This window comes from Pezoporus occidentalis, unplaced genomic scaffold (assembly GCF_034315485.1).
Source record: "Pezoporus occidentalis ecotype Australia unplaced genomic scaffold, CSIRO_AGI_Poc_V1 ctg72, whole genome shotgun sequence".
Taxonomy (NCBI): domain Eukaryota; kingdom Metazoa; phylum Chordata; class Aves; order Psittaciformes; family Psittacidae; genus Pezoporus; species Pezoporus occidentalis.
Window position 1 is genome coordinate 309,494 of NW_026916072.1, and position 13,639 is coordinate 323,132.

General features: G+C 42.4%; 1 protein-coding gene across 2 annotated transcripts in view; it reads right to left on the reverse strand.

The window, feature by feature from the left end:
• ADAMTS17 (ADAM metallopeptidase with thrombospondin type 1 motif 17) overlaps window positions 1-13,639 on the reverse strand; it is a 171,896-nt gene that overhangs the window by 96,352 nt on the left and 61,905 nt on the right. For both annotated transcript variants that reach the window (XM_062642541.1, XM_062642542.1), the window contains exon 8: window positions 10,547-10,652. In XM_062642541.1, coding sequence (XP_062498525.1) covers window positions 10,547-10,652 — 106 coding nt within the window. The remainder of the gene's footprint in view (window positions 1-10,546; window positions 10,653-13,639) is intronic.

Here is a 13,639-nt window from a genome sequence, read left to right on the forward strand (position 1 = left end):
TCATCTTTCTGGTGAGCAGAGGCTGCTGTGCTCCATCTGTAGCTCCTTGTATGCAAAAAAGCACCCTGGTGCATTGCAGAAGTAACATGCTGAAGGGTAACAGGCTGTTTGCTTTCAGCACTGCCTGAAGTGGGTGAGAATGAGACCTCAGAAAATGTGACATGCATTTCCTCAGAAGATGAGAAAGGAATATAAATTGCAGGGTGGAAAAAAGACAAACCCCTGGGACAGCTGGGTGGGATTTCCCACCCACCAGGGAAGAGAGACAAAAGCTCAGTAAGAAGGGCTGATGGGTCTGTCACTCACTGTTAGCAACCTAAAGGGATGCTCTTGCACACAATCCACAGTGCACTTTGCTAAAGCTCTTGCAAAACCAGTGAAGTCTCCAGTCAAGTACATTAATGACAGCAGATCAAACCTGAATGAAGAGGTGCAACACAAGACACCCTTAAAGGAAACACAGGAGAAAGGAGACACTGGAGCATATTTGCCAACTACGTGCAACCCAAGTAACCACAAATGTCCCGCACTCTACCCCAGCAGGAAGCCACCCACTGCTGAGTGCTGTGGGAAGCAGGGCAGCCTGGGAATGCACTGTAGGAGTCAGGAATGCTGGCTGCCTTCCCCACATGGGGAGATGAATTCTCCATTCCTGGAGGTGGGAACGAGGAGATGGCCAACATCAAAAGACAAATAGGTGTGAAGTAAGTGTAATATATATAAATTCTACCAGCATCACGCCTTCTGAAGTCCCCAGACAAGCCAGTGGATACATGTTTTATGGTTCCCAGAGCACCAAAAGCCCTTTTCACAGAAAGAAATTTTTTTCAGCTTCTTTCTTGGTCTATGTTGCCAAGCACTGTGGGCTTGCAGGTTCAGTGCAAGAAGAAATCCACACTGTGTTACCCTCTTACACTGATTCACCAAGGTGGCAGGTGACTGTAAAAAACAGTAACAAACCTGTCTAGGAAAAAGGCTGCACAGGAAATGCATGATTCAAATCTATTAGTTGCAATTATAATCTCGCAATGGATCAGCCTGAGAAGTTCAGCTGAAGGCATTTGCTCTAACATGGCATTTTCAGTCACTTCCATCACTCAGGAGTGCTCCCCATCCTGATGGAAATGTTGTTTCCGGTAATGCTCCTCCCATGTACCAGATCCCCAAACTCTTGGGATTTTTCATAATGGTGCAGCTGGGAAAATAATTCATAATCCCAGAACCATCTGGCCTTGGCTGTTCATAAATGGTTTTAAAAGCTCAGCATGTTATCTCACTTAGTCTCACTCATTTGATCAGCAGGGAGAGACTTGATATCAACAAGGCATATTGCAAATTATGGCTTGGTATCAAAGCAATTTTGAAATGATACGTTCAGACCAGTACTGAATGGGAATGCTTTGGGTAGTGGGTGTGCCTGGTTGCCTACAGACCTCAAGGCTAATGAAGCCAAGTTCGCTTTCAAACTGGCCAAGAATGCCACATAAAGGAAGTAAAAAGCAACTTGAAAAGAGATATTCTTCCTTTGGGTAACTTTGGTTGGATCATGTTCATGTGAAGACAAATTACAAAGAAACAAAAAAGTCGATTATCTTCCTCTTTAGAGGGTCTTCATCTGATAAGAGGTGCAGCACATGTTGTTTAACTAAGGACAGCTTTCTGGAGACCACATAGGAGTTTTCCTCATGATTCTGTTCATTGTATCAGAGGTGCTGCTGCAATGATGCATTTGGCAAACCTGGGATAAAGCTATTTCAGCAAACACCATCCAAATTTCAGGAACAGCTGCAGATATGCATTGTAGCACTTAAGGTATAAGAAGACAACACAAATACATTTTGCTAAACAGGTAAGTTGTTATTTTTCCTCGAATGGAGAGAAGCCTCAGGATGCCTGGATCAGTATTGAAAAGGTGTCAGATGAACTGATGGGGAAAGAGCAGAAGGGAGCTGTGCTTTTCCTTTGAAGGAAAGATACTTTTCCTAAGTATAAAGACTCCCTAAACTAAAAAGCAAACCCATTTCTAGGGAGCACCACTTTATGCTGTCTAGTTTTAAAATCAATATTTTCAATGCCAGATCAGAAACCTGCCCCTTCATTAGCTGCCTCTGGAGTGATGCTGGTGAACAGCAGGAAGGGATCCCAGCGGGCAGCAGGTGGAACGCATAGGAAGGCTCTGGAAGGCACCTATCAGAGGGTGGACATAAGAAATTCTTGAAAGGTCAAACTGTCCCATTTGTGCATAAGATCTGGTGAACAAAGTGAGTGTCTCAGTGGCTTTGGAGCAGAGAAAGAAGGTATAGTAAAAAACTCTTATTTTTAAGGCTCAACCCCAAAGCTCATTAGAGCCCAAGAGGAAGGAAACTTTTCAAGCAAGTGAGAACAAACCATTATGATCAGATTTCTTTCGCTTTGATTTGTTTTACCTAAAGAACAAAAGCAGAAAACTGAGAAAACCATGGATTATTTTTCTCTTTTTTGGAAACTGGGGTTCAAACACAGACACAGATGACAAAACTCTCTGCTGGGTTGGATCCAGCAATGGAAAGAGGCCCAGCATCTGATGTAGGGATCAGTGAAAACAAAGAAGGCTGTTTCTTTTGTTTGCCTAGTAAACTCTTTTTGCTGAATTTTACACCCCAACACAACTCTTGGCTAAGAGGCAGCTAACCTTGTCCCACTGCAGTGCAGCCTTCCATGGACATAATGGTAAAGAGAACCACATTTTCAGAGGTAACAGCATTTCCATTGGCATTGCTGCTGCTGCTGGGTTATTACCAAAGGCTTTTCCAAGTGGCAGTCTGGGATTTATCACTTTCCTCAGCTCTGCAGTCATTTTCACCTGGAACCTGTTGAACTCAGCAGGCCAGGCACACAGCATGGGTTACAGGCTATTGGAACCCAACTGCTAGCAGAAAAGTAAATATTGCAGTGAGATTGCTGCTCTTGTATAAAAACAAATGATTATTTGGTAAATGACACTTGCAAACCTAATATTTCCTGTGTTGGTGTGTACTGCAGAGGTTGCACAATGGGGACTTGTACTGTCCCTATGTTTTAGGTCATTGGTTGCACAAGGCTGTTGCCAGCAAAGCCAGTGAAGTATGAAACCAGAACGCCTGTAGCAGGAAGCACATGCAAGATCTGCCAAATCATTACAGCCCAGCTATTTAACATGGCCTTGGCTTACTCAGCAGAATAAGCCTTCAGAAAGAAAGACACAGCTGGCAAAGCCGCAAAGCTATTGATGAAATGAAAATTGTGCTGTCTGGGAGTTCCTAAACGACTGTCGCTTGCCTGTTTGGTGCAGTTTTATTTTGTTAAGTAAAGCTGTACAAGATGCTCAAAAACAAAGACTTTAGAAGGATTGCAAGAGAATGTTGCCTCACTAGGGATTACACAGACATCCTTCACAAAGCCAGAGTCAAACCATAGAAACCCTTGCCCAGAACCACACTAATGTTTGTCATAAGAGTCCAGAAGGCAGCGGGAGGTGGACATTCCCATGCCCAGTTCCAATGTGGTTATATCCCAATGCAGCTATCAAACGTGGAAGACACAAGGGTGGGAAAAGATACACATGATAGAAGGAAGGTTCCCCATCACCATGACAGGATTAGCAGGTTCAGCACCTGTAAATATCTTGCAGTTTTACATCAAACTAAAAAAACCCAACCCAAACCAGGCCTATCATCCAGAGTCTGGCACATGACACTACTCAAACCATTCAGTTTCTCCTTCCTGATCTTCTTTTTCTCCGAGTGATTTTCTTTATGCGATTTTTCACTATGTGTCACTGCAAAACGAACTTGCCCAGATAAGGTTAAAACAACAGGAATATTCTACTTCTGGATTCAAATTAACTTACCCAGGTATCATGGACTGGGTTATGTTGGGAAAACACACCTTCTGCTTAGTGGTGTTCCATCTTCCTCAGGTCAGACCATCCATGATCACAAGAGGTTACACCAATTTTTTTAGGCAACATATGTTTAGCTCTGTATCTGTCTCTGATCTCTGCTTCCTTTTGAGTAATTTAGGACACAGCTTTCAGAAAGCTATTATCAAGCTAATAAAATCAAGCTACTTAGGTACATAATAATTCTTTTTGGTCTAAAACAGACCCTTCAGTGTGTTAGCAAGGGTGGAAGAAGCATGTGCTGAAATCTTAGGTTATACCTAGTCCTCTCTCAAAACCAGAACATGTTGTTTAATAATTGCTTTGACTAGATCATCCCATTCTGATGCACAAGCATGTATGATGAAACAGGCAGTGTTGCATTATGTCTTTTTGGAGTTGTACAGAAAAGGGCTGTGAAAATGTGCTTGCAATTATCTGCGGAAGAAGAATGAAACCTGGGAGGAGGGGAGCAAGAGAAGGGAGCCTGGGAACAGAGAGAGACATTCCACCACAGATTTACAACACAAATGGCAGAAAATAAAATTAGCAGCTCCAGGGTGGGGTACAGAGTGTTGCCAGCAGCTTTGGCCAGCCCCAGGGTATGTCTACATGGCAGCCAGTCCCTCCCAGTAATCCTGAGACTGCAATATACTGGCACAGCAACGAAATCCTGCGAGATTTAACATGGAGAGTGCTGGCAGGAGTAGAACATAGCTGGGGTAGTAACCTGAATCAAACTACCCAGATACTCAGGGAGTCTTGGTGCAGCAACACAGTGCTAGCACCTGAGCTTGCCAGGGTAAAGCTTGCATGGGATTGCCTCTGGCTCCAGTCACCCTTGGATCCAACTGACTTTGATTTTCAGCGCCCTACAAATGCAGACATGTGAGTTCCAACACATTGTCTTTTACAGCATGGTCAAAACACCCACACAGGGTTTTACAGAGGCACAGAGGGACCACAAGGCAGAATCAATGTCCAAACTGCCAGCAGTGTGATTGGAAAGTCTTATCCAGTCACAAGGAAGATCCTGTCAGCCACAGGCTGCATCCCCGAGCCACCACATCGATGGCTACTACCCTACAGGCCCACAAGATGGGCACCTCTTTGCAAGGTTTCTCTCTAGTAAACATTAATGCACTGGAGTGAATAAGATGCCTGTGGGCATGTGTTAAACTGGAGTCTTTAACTACATGCTGAAATACTACCCTGTGCATAGAAGTTTAGCCTCATTTGCAGGACAGACAGACTGGAGTTAAACTTGAAGTTGTCCAGATAACCCTGAAACTGAGACTTCAGTGCTTCTACATGTTTGATTCTGCAGCTTTAGTAATGTTGGTTTTAATGCCTTTTGGGAGGTAAGAAGTGATCTGGGGACAGACTGTTTCCTGCCAATTAATTGCTGTACTTTTTGCAAGAGCAATGAAGAAAAACATTCCACAGAAATTCAGGTCAGGCAGAACCTGCCTGATAAATGTGGGGCTCACTCGTGCCTCTGCTCCACCTCAAACAGCAGTTGCAAGGTCTGCCTTCTTTTCTGTGACTGATCCTGCTGTCAGCGCCATCACACTCAGGGATCCAACTGGTTGCTTTGCCCATGCTTCTGAAAACAGCTCCTTACAAATGCTATGGTGAAAGCCTTGTGTTTGCCATCATTACAATGCAGATGGTGAAAAGAGCAACACAGAACAGAAAGGAAGCTCAGATGGGATCCCTTTTGGAAAAATAGGGTTAATGTTTAAAGTCAGTCAGGACAGAAACTACACTCAGCTGCATACAGCAGTAGAGCTGTGTGTTCAAGGCTGAACTGTGGTGAGCTGCTCTAAAAGAGGTAGGGAGAGTTGTTGGGGTTTTTCTTTGAAAACAGTTTCTCAGTTCCCACATCCTGCACCTCAGTGTTATAATCCCAGAGATTGTAATGAGAGAGTTTGTAGCAAAGGTCCGTGTCCATTTACTCTGGTGGTCCTCAGCTTCCACATGAAACTTTGAGTTTTTAAAATGCATTATTTGAGCAGATCCCTGTAAGCTGCAGGGCGAGGAAAAAGGGGACTTTGGTTCAGTTCTTAGGAATTAACCTTGTGTGCCCGGACTACCCTGGCCTGGCTGTGCCAGTGTATGTTGTCACAGGACTCATTCTGCACCTTTTGGATCTGCTTAAGACAGCCTTCAATATTTTTACATTCTGCCTCACAACTGTTTGCATGACAATCTCTCTGCTGGGTGCTGCACTAGATAGGTTCAGGGAGGTAAGTTTATTCAGAAGTCTATTAGCATAAGTATCAGGCCACAAAGGGAACATCCAGAAAGTGCTTTTCTCTTACCTGCAACACACCACAAGGGCCATACTTAATTATGCAGCAATTATTTATGTACTCTAAAGTAATTTTAGCCAAGCTACATCTATCAAGATTTAACATCTAAAGCAAATGATTACACTGGACAGAAACCTGCTGGTTCTAAACCCTTCTCTTGTCTGATTCCAACTCCAGAGCTATTTGGTTTGTGCACTATAGGCTTTTAACCTTTGGACTCGTTTTTGTCCTCATCTGTTTCAGCTTCAAGTTTGAGGCCATGCGGTTTCACGACTGTTGGCAGCAGACTGCATCTTGCTTATTGTCAGTTGAATTTGATTCACTTTCTTCAGGGCATCTGACACGGGGTGGCTTCCAGCCATACCACCTCCAGCTATTCTCTCACCATCCAGGCAGCGCCAGGTTCCACTAGCTCATGAATGGGAATCTTCCCCTCCTCACCCAAGCCTGTCCCCCCATCCCACAACAGGAAAGCTGAGGCTGTTGAAAGAAACAGGAATGGCAACAAAGCTAGCATTGTTGTCCTGAAAAACCACTCACTGGCTGCAGCCCACCCGCTTCATTTAGGGGGTAACGGATATAAGGCTGAATCCCAGGTTTTGTTTAAAACACTTATGTGCCTTTTTCTGTGGAGAATGACTTGAAAATGGTAACAATGTCACTGCTGTAGGCAAAAAGAGAAGCCAGGGAGGGGGAAATGGCACTGTTTTTCTCAAAGTCACAGTTGTTCAGGGTGGTCTTTAGGGTATAAATCTCAGTCCAACTTTACACTGGTGCAGTTCATAGACGAAGGGGAATGCACCATTCAAGACCCCACTGCCAACAGTAAGGCATTTTCAGCTCTTAGTGATGGAGTTGCCCTGCTAGTCTGAGGAAAGATAAAGTTAGAAGGAGGTCAGCATGTTAAGCTGTTTATAATATGAAGACCTCAGATTTACACATTTTAAGACTTCAGGGACCACTGTGATCTCTGTGTCTTCCCTTTTGTGTATGTCAGAACACAGTACTGCACCAGTAGCCCCTAGATATAAACCAACTAACTGTGGTTACATTAAAGTGCATTTAAAAGACATCCACTACTGACCATGCTGAATGAAGGAACAAGGTTTGCTGAGGGTCCTGTCTTGTATGGTAAGGAGTTTATGATTTGCAGCCTCATCACATATTAAGTATCCTCTATCCTGCCTGTTACCTTTCTGTAACAGCAAAATCCTTCTCTTGGACTCCCTGTGGGAAAAGTGGCATCTAAATACAACTGGATGCTCCCTTTGTGTCCATGGACCAAAATTATCACTCCAGATTTGAAGATACAAATACAAAAGATAAAAGTGATATCATTCACCCCATCATCAAGCTACAACTCTATAGGTTAAACCTAAAGATGAACTTTCATAGGAGCTATAAGGACCACCCTAATGGGCTTATTTCATGATGTCTCCATGTTTTCACAGTGCAGCTGTCCGCAATAGTGTTTCCTGCAGTGAGTCCAAATGACATTCGTGGCAGATTAGGAATCTGACACACCAATTCGTAATCCATTCACTTTTTCCAAAGCCTACATCACAAACTATCTGTGGATGCCAAGATGGGCTTGTGATCTCCACAGACATTTGTTAGTCTTAGGGCAAGAAGTAATAAATCTCAGCTTTTCTGCAGGAAATCAGACTTCAATAATGCTCACAATTATGGGTCTCCAAAATGGATAATTTTGCCAATATAGACGTAAGTTTTGGTTAGGCTTTTTCCTTTTTAATTAAAAAACTTGTGCTTAGTTTTCCTTGAGTTTCATTTTTAAAGCTGCAGCTCATGTCAACTTCATCTTTGTCTCTGCAATGGGTTTTCCTTACATTTCACTTAAAAAAATACCAGTTTGTAGGTGAAGTCTGAAAACAATCCTTTCACTTGCACAAGACAGGCTGAAATAGGAGTGCTCAGAGCATCCTGTTGTGCTTCAAAACCAGAAGAATAAGGAGTGGGCTGACACCGGGAAAGGTAAATGAAAAGACTCCTGTTGACTTCAAGGCCAGAAGGGCACCAGTATACTGTCCAGATGTTGAACTATAGTAACTAGACCACTGGGGGATGACAGTATAGAGGGATGATTCCGATGCTCAGGTTGGGTGCTGAGTGAGAGGTGGTATTTTTTCTCCCATTTCTGCTCATGAGGCAGCTCTGTTGGAAAATGCAGTCTCCTTCGTCATTTGCCCTCCTTCACCTGCAATCTTCATGTAAGCACTCCAACTCTCCCCACAGTGGGATCTATGCCTTTCCTGAAGCAGAAGATTCTCTGCACAATAGCACATTCACTGTCTAAATTCTCCAGGGTACTGAACTCAAGCCACCCTCTGTCACCTCCTTTAGACATCTCACCTTGTGAAATAGTTTTCCAAGATGGAGGCAAAGAAAGAAACCAGCAGAGAAAGGACATGATGGTCTTACCACCAAAACTGCGCTAAGAAAATGGAGTTTGCTATTTTCTGCACAGATGGAGAGCTGTGTCCAAGAGCATTACATCCCCTTATTTATGCCGTGGATTTCTTGCAAGACAGTATTAGAAGGAAACTTGACAACTCTGCTGAGAAACTTGGCAAACACCATGGCAGGCCAGGCTCTCTCTTTTACACAGCTGCATTTTCTGCAGCTCAAGTATTTTTCCTCTCTTGCTGTTTGCCCATCCAAAGATGAGTGCTGAATTTCCCTTAACATTACCCACAGGTTAATTTGTTATTAAGTTTAGGCTCAGTTTAACATCTTGGCATGCAATTTAAATAAAACCAAAACCAAATGTCCTTCATTTCTACTGAAACCACCCTCGGTTTGGCTCAGATGCCTTTGGTGTCACTGAAGGGTAAATGGGAGATTCAGTTTTGTCTTGTCATTTTTGGTAGTAACCTAAATATCCTCTGTGTAACTTTGAAACACACTGCCATGAAATAATTATTTGTTATGGAATGAGACTAGCCAGAATCTGAACACAATACATTAGCCCTGACTTCGCTGTCAAGTACTTGTTACTGTAGGAAAGGAATGATAGGACAAGGGGTAATGGGTGCAAACTGGAACACAAGAGGTTCCACTTAAACTTGAGAAGGAACTTCTTCTCAGTGAGGGTGACGGAACACTGGAACAGGCTGCCCAGGGAGGTTGTGGAGTCTCCTCCCCTGGAGACATTCAAAACCCGCCTGGACACATTCCTGTGTAACATTATCTAGGTGTTCCTGCTCCGGCAGGGGGATTGGACTAGATGATCTTTTGAGGTCCCTTCCAATCTCTAGCATACTGTGATACTGTGATACAACAGACACATAAAGTGTAGGAATCCAAAAGGGTGTATCCAAAACTTAAGCACAACTTCTTACTAAAGGAACAATGGTGGGATTTCCCACCTTCCATCCAGAGAGACTAAAGGAAGGAGTACTAGAAAATCCCATAGGTAGAGCCCTTGCCCCGGTATAAATTTGTTCCTGGTCTAATTCTACACTTTCCATAGTCCAACTGTGACACAGTGCAACCAGACTGATGTCAATGAAAAGGGAAAAAAGCTCGTAAGCAGTATGAATAACTGCACATTACACTTAGCCTGGAAAGCAGTTCATGTGGATGCTGACCACTGAGTTAACCCATTAACTGCACTAAGATGATGATGCGTATGACTCTTCAAGTCAGTTTTGTTTTCTTCTATGCAGGGGATATTTACAGCTTTAAGAAATTGTCAAAGTCACCTGCAGAAAGTAACCGGTCATCTCATTCTGCATATCTCTGCCTGGCTAGGAACTGTCACGCTCTTTGCTGGTTCAAAGTTGGTGTTCAAAGTGTGTTAGTTTTATGATTTCTTTCTGTTGATCAAAAAATACTGCTTAAGGGAATTTCCAAAATACGGAGGCTTACAATTTCATCCACAGTAGATTACTTCACATGCAAAGCTGAAACCATTACCGAAGTATTTAACTATTAAAACACTTGACATGGACATCTGAACTTCAGAGGAAATTTAGCAAGTTCAAAGATGTTGATGCTGTTTTTGTGGACCTATTCTACAGTGTAAACAAAAGCAGGATTTGTCTCTAGCTACCATCAATCATTCAAGAGAATGAAGCCTTTTTGTGCTCAAAATCAAAACATAGAATGGAAAACAGGGGAAGATCAAATAGAAAGATTTATGTATGTTGAAATGAATATTTGCATAAGACTCCTAAAAATTTAGTTATTTAGCAATCTGCAAGATTCATGAAATAACAAACATGCCGCACTCATAATTTCACTTGTAAGGCCTTAAAAAGAAGTATGTTACAGTGGCATAAGCAAAGAAAGAAATAGGAGGACAAGTTCTTACTTGTGCCCAAGTTCATGCGCAATTGTAAATGCCAGGTTGAGACCATTGTCTTCAGCAAGAACACACTTTCTCTTGGCACTGCAGACACCTCCCAGGTAGGCAATTCCTGCAACAGAAACACAGAGAATGTTCCCATCAGAATCAGTGAAACAGCTCATTCGCTCACACGTTCAGCAGTAACTGTACAAAATGATAAAAACTACAACCAATATAAAACATATCAGAGCGGTTTACACACAAAATCCTTCGAGTGTCTTTTCATCATCCTATTGAAAAATCAGTCTAGGATTTTGTCAGATAGGAAACAAGTGAAATACAAGAGGAAACAGATTTCGCTGTCTCAAAAATATATTTCACTGAATAAAATATTCATCTATTCACACCACATACTACAGTGTTAGAAGATGGAGTGAAGTAGCATCAACAAGCATTTAAATGGAGGAATTCTGATTTTCAGAATGAAGTTGAAGAGAGGTAACAACAAAAAGCAGAGACTTTCTGAAGGATCTTACATTTCCCTTTATTTTCCTACTTGGAGAAAGCAAGAGTGGCAGAGCTGGAAAAGCTGGCAAACTCCTGGTGGTGAGTCACAGAGCCAATGGAGGTGGCAGGAGTCTCCTATGACTTAGTGGAATTTCGGATTTGATCCCTTGGACAACTGCACAATACTGTCTAGGCCTGTTTGTGTGGGCACCACAAATGGTTGTAGGCTGAAGTGAAAAAGGAATCCAGAAGTCATGGCATGAAACTTCAGCTATGGAAAAGCAATAGTCCTCATATGCCCTTCCTGCATCCAGACAACAAATTGCAGTTGTACTTGGAAATGTTGTGACGGCATCACAGGCCACGCACAGGACTATTTCCTGATGCAATTTTGTTTCATCTGCCACCTAGAAACCACAGTTAAGCCTTTGGGAGTCATGCACAAAGGTTAAAAGACAGAGATTGAGGATGGCTCTATTTGTATAAGCCCTCCATGGCTACACGAGCACCTCTCCTACACTTCAAGGGTGCCTACAAAACAAGATTTCCAGACAGCACACAGTACCCTAACGCCGAGTTCATCCTTCTGATAACTTTCATAAAGTGAAGCCAAGTTGATGTTTGCTGTCACCTGCAGATAGGAGGGAGCAATATCCCCATGACTGGGAGATGGGGTGTAGCAAAAGTCTAGAGTTCTGCCAAGATATTAAAAGAGGTTAAATATCAATTAAAATTTTGAAATACATGACTTCAAATAGTGATTCTTCTGAAGTCTGTCTTCAGTGGTTCTAATCCCCACTGAAACTCGCTGGCAATAACACTGCTCTGTGCCAAAAGCCTCATTTTTCAAAGGTGGGAAACGAATGATTGAGATTTCGTACAACCATCAGTGGCTGAAAAAGAAGTGACTGTGGCTCACACAGAGTCACCTTATATTTATTAGTTATTTTCAACGCTTAGTGTGGATCCTGTGTGGCCATTATAATATTTGCAGTGACCAATTTAAAAATGTAGACATCTAAAATTTGTTTATTATTTCAATTATTAAAGACTCCTGTGGGGCCCAGGGAATCAGACAATAGAGGAACAGAAATGGCCTGGGCAGGGAAACTCAGAATCCTAAAGAGCAGAGAGCACAAAGCCTTGCAGTGCATGAAATGAGCTCCTGAAGAAGTCCAGCTCATGCACTGCTGAGTGCTTATTAATCAGAGTCATTCTGGAGCAGTCAGCCAGTTATAACAATGGTTAGAACAGTTTAAGCTTCAAAAAGCTCACCTCAAAAATGGGTTTGAAATATATATATATATTTTCTATTAAACTATTTCTTTAAGACTATAATTTTCTTTTGGACCAATAATTTTACCGTTACTTTTTTCATTAGAACATAAACAGCAAATGTGCTCTTGATCTGCAAACATAATGCAGTTCTTTAGTAAAACTATCTGAACCATTAAGATAAATGCAACTTCTTGTAACCCAATACAATGATTCATATACTTTATATGCAGATACACCTTTAACTGGCAGTGACTGTAGTTCAGTGCCTGGGTAGCTGCATTAATATGATTTATTTTGTTGTGGGGATGAATGGAAACTGCTGTTTGCATCTTAAAATTCCAGATTTTTATCTGAGCCTTTCAAGTCTGCAGAACTGGAATAGAATCGTCATGAATTCAGACACGTTTGGGAAAATCCTGGCATGCCGTGGGTCTACCAGGCTGGGAATAATGCAAGAGGAACTTCTCTCATTTGGTAATTTTGCTTCTGACCCTGTCTGGTGGACAGGTGTGTGAACATAAAAAATAGGGAAGAAAGCTGAACTGGGCTTTTTGGGTTGTTTGGTTTTCAAACACCCCACGCTCCTTTGCTCAAGCAATTACACAGACAGGGGCTTTCTTTAGGGTAAAACAAGTCCTTATCTTTCCAGACACACTACTTGCTGCCAGCAATTCCCACAAATAGACTTTTAATATCAAAGAAGATGAAGCAGGAGCATCAACGGCAGAGGGACAAGAAAGCTATTTATTATTTTTACTATTACCAAGGATGAGGGTTTTTTCCTTTTTCTCTTGAGAAATCGTGTAATTACAGCCCATAACTTCTGTGCTTGAACACAGAGCTCTCTGCACTTCCACAGCAAACCTCAGCACACAGGCAACTGTGGAAACTCCCATTTATCCAAAAAGTTGTCATACATAAACAGTTCGCAGCTGCTGGCCTCAGCTAATGAGCCCTCCACAGCAATATCTCTAAGGGGAATGATTACATTCATCCTACCAGCTCAGTTAGGCATTAGGATATTACATACTTGCCACAATGATAGCCAAAGCTGGAAAAAGACAAATTTTGGTGCGTGGGTTTACATTTTATCCTATTCAAAACACCCAGGGCTTCCTTCTGATGGCTGTGGAATATTCACTCAGCAAGTGGTTTGTCCAGGTACTCCAGCTTTCAACTCTCTAATGTCTTGTTTTCATTGCACTCCTAATACTTTAATCTCTTCTTTTGCCAACCACCTCTGGATACAGAACTTTTACTTGATTAAAACTTGGCTAGCTTTCCTCTTCTCAATGTATTCGCTGTTGGGAAGGGAGCCAGACTTGAAGTCCT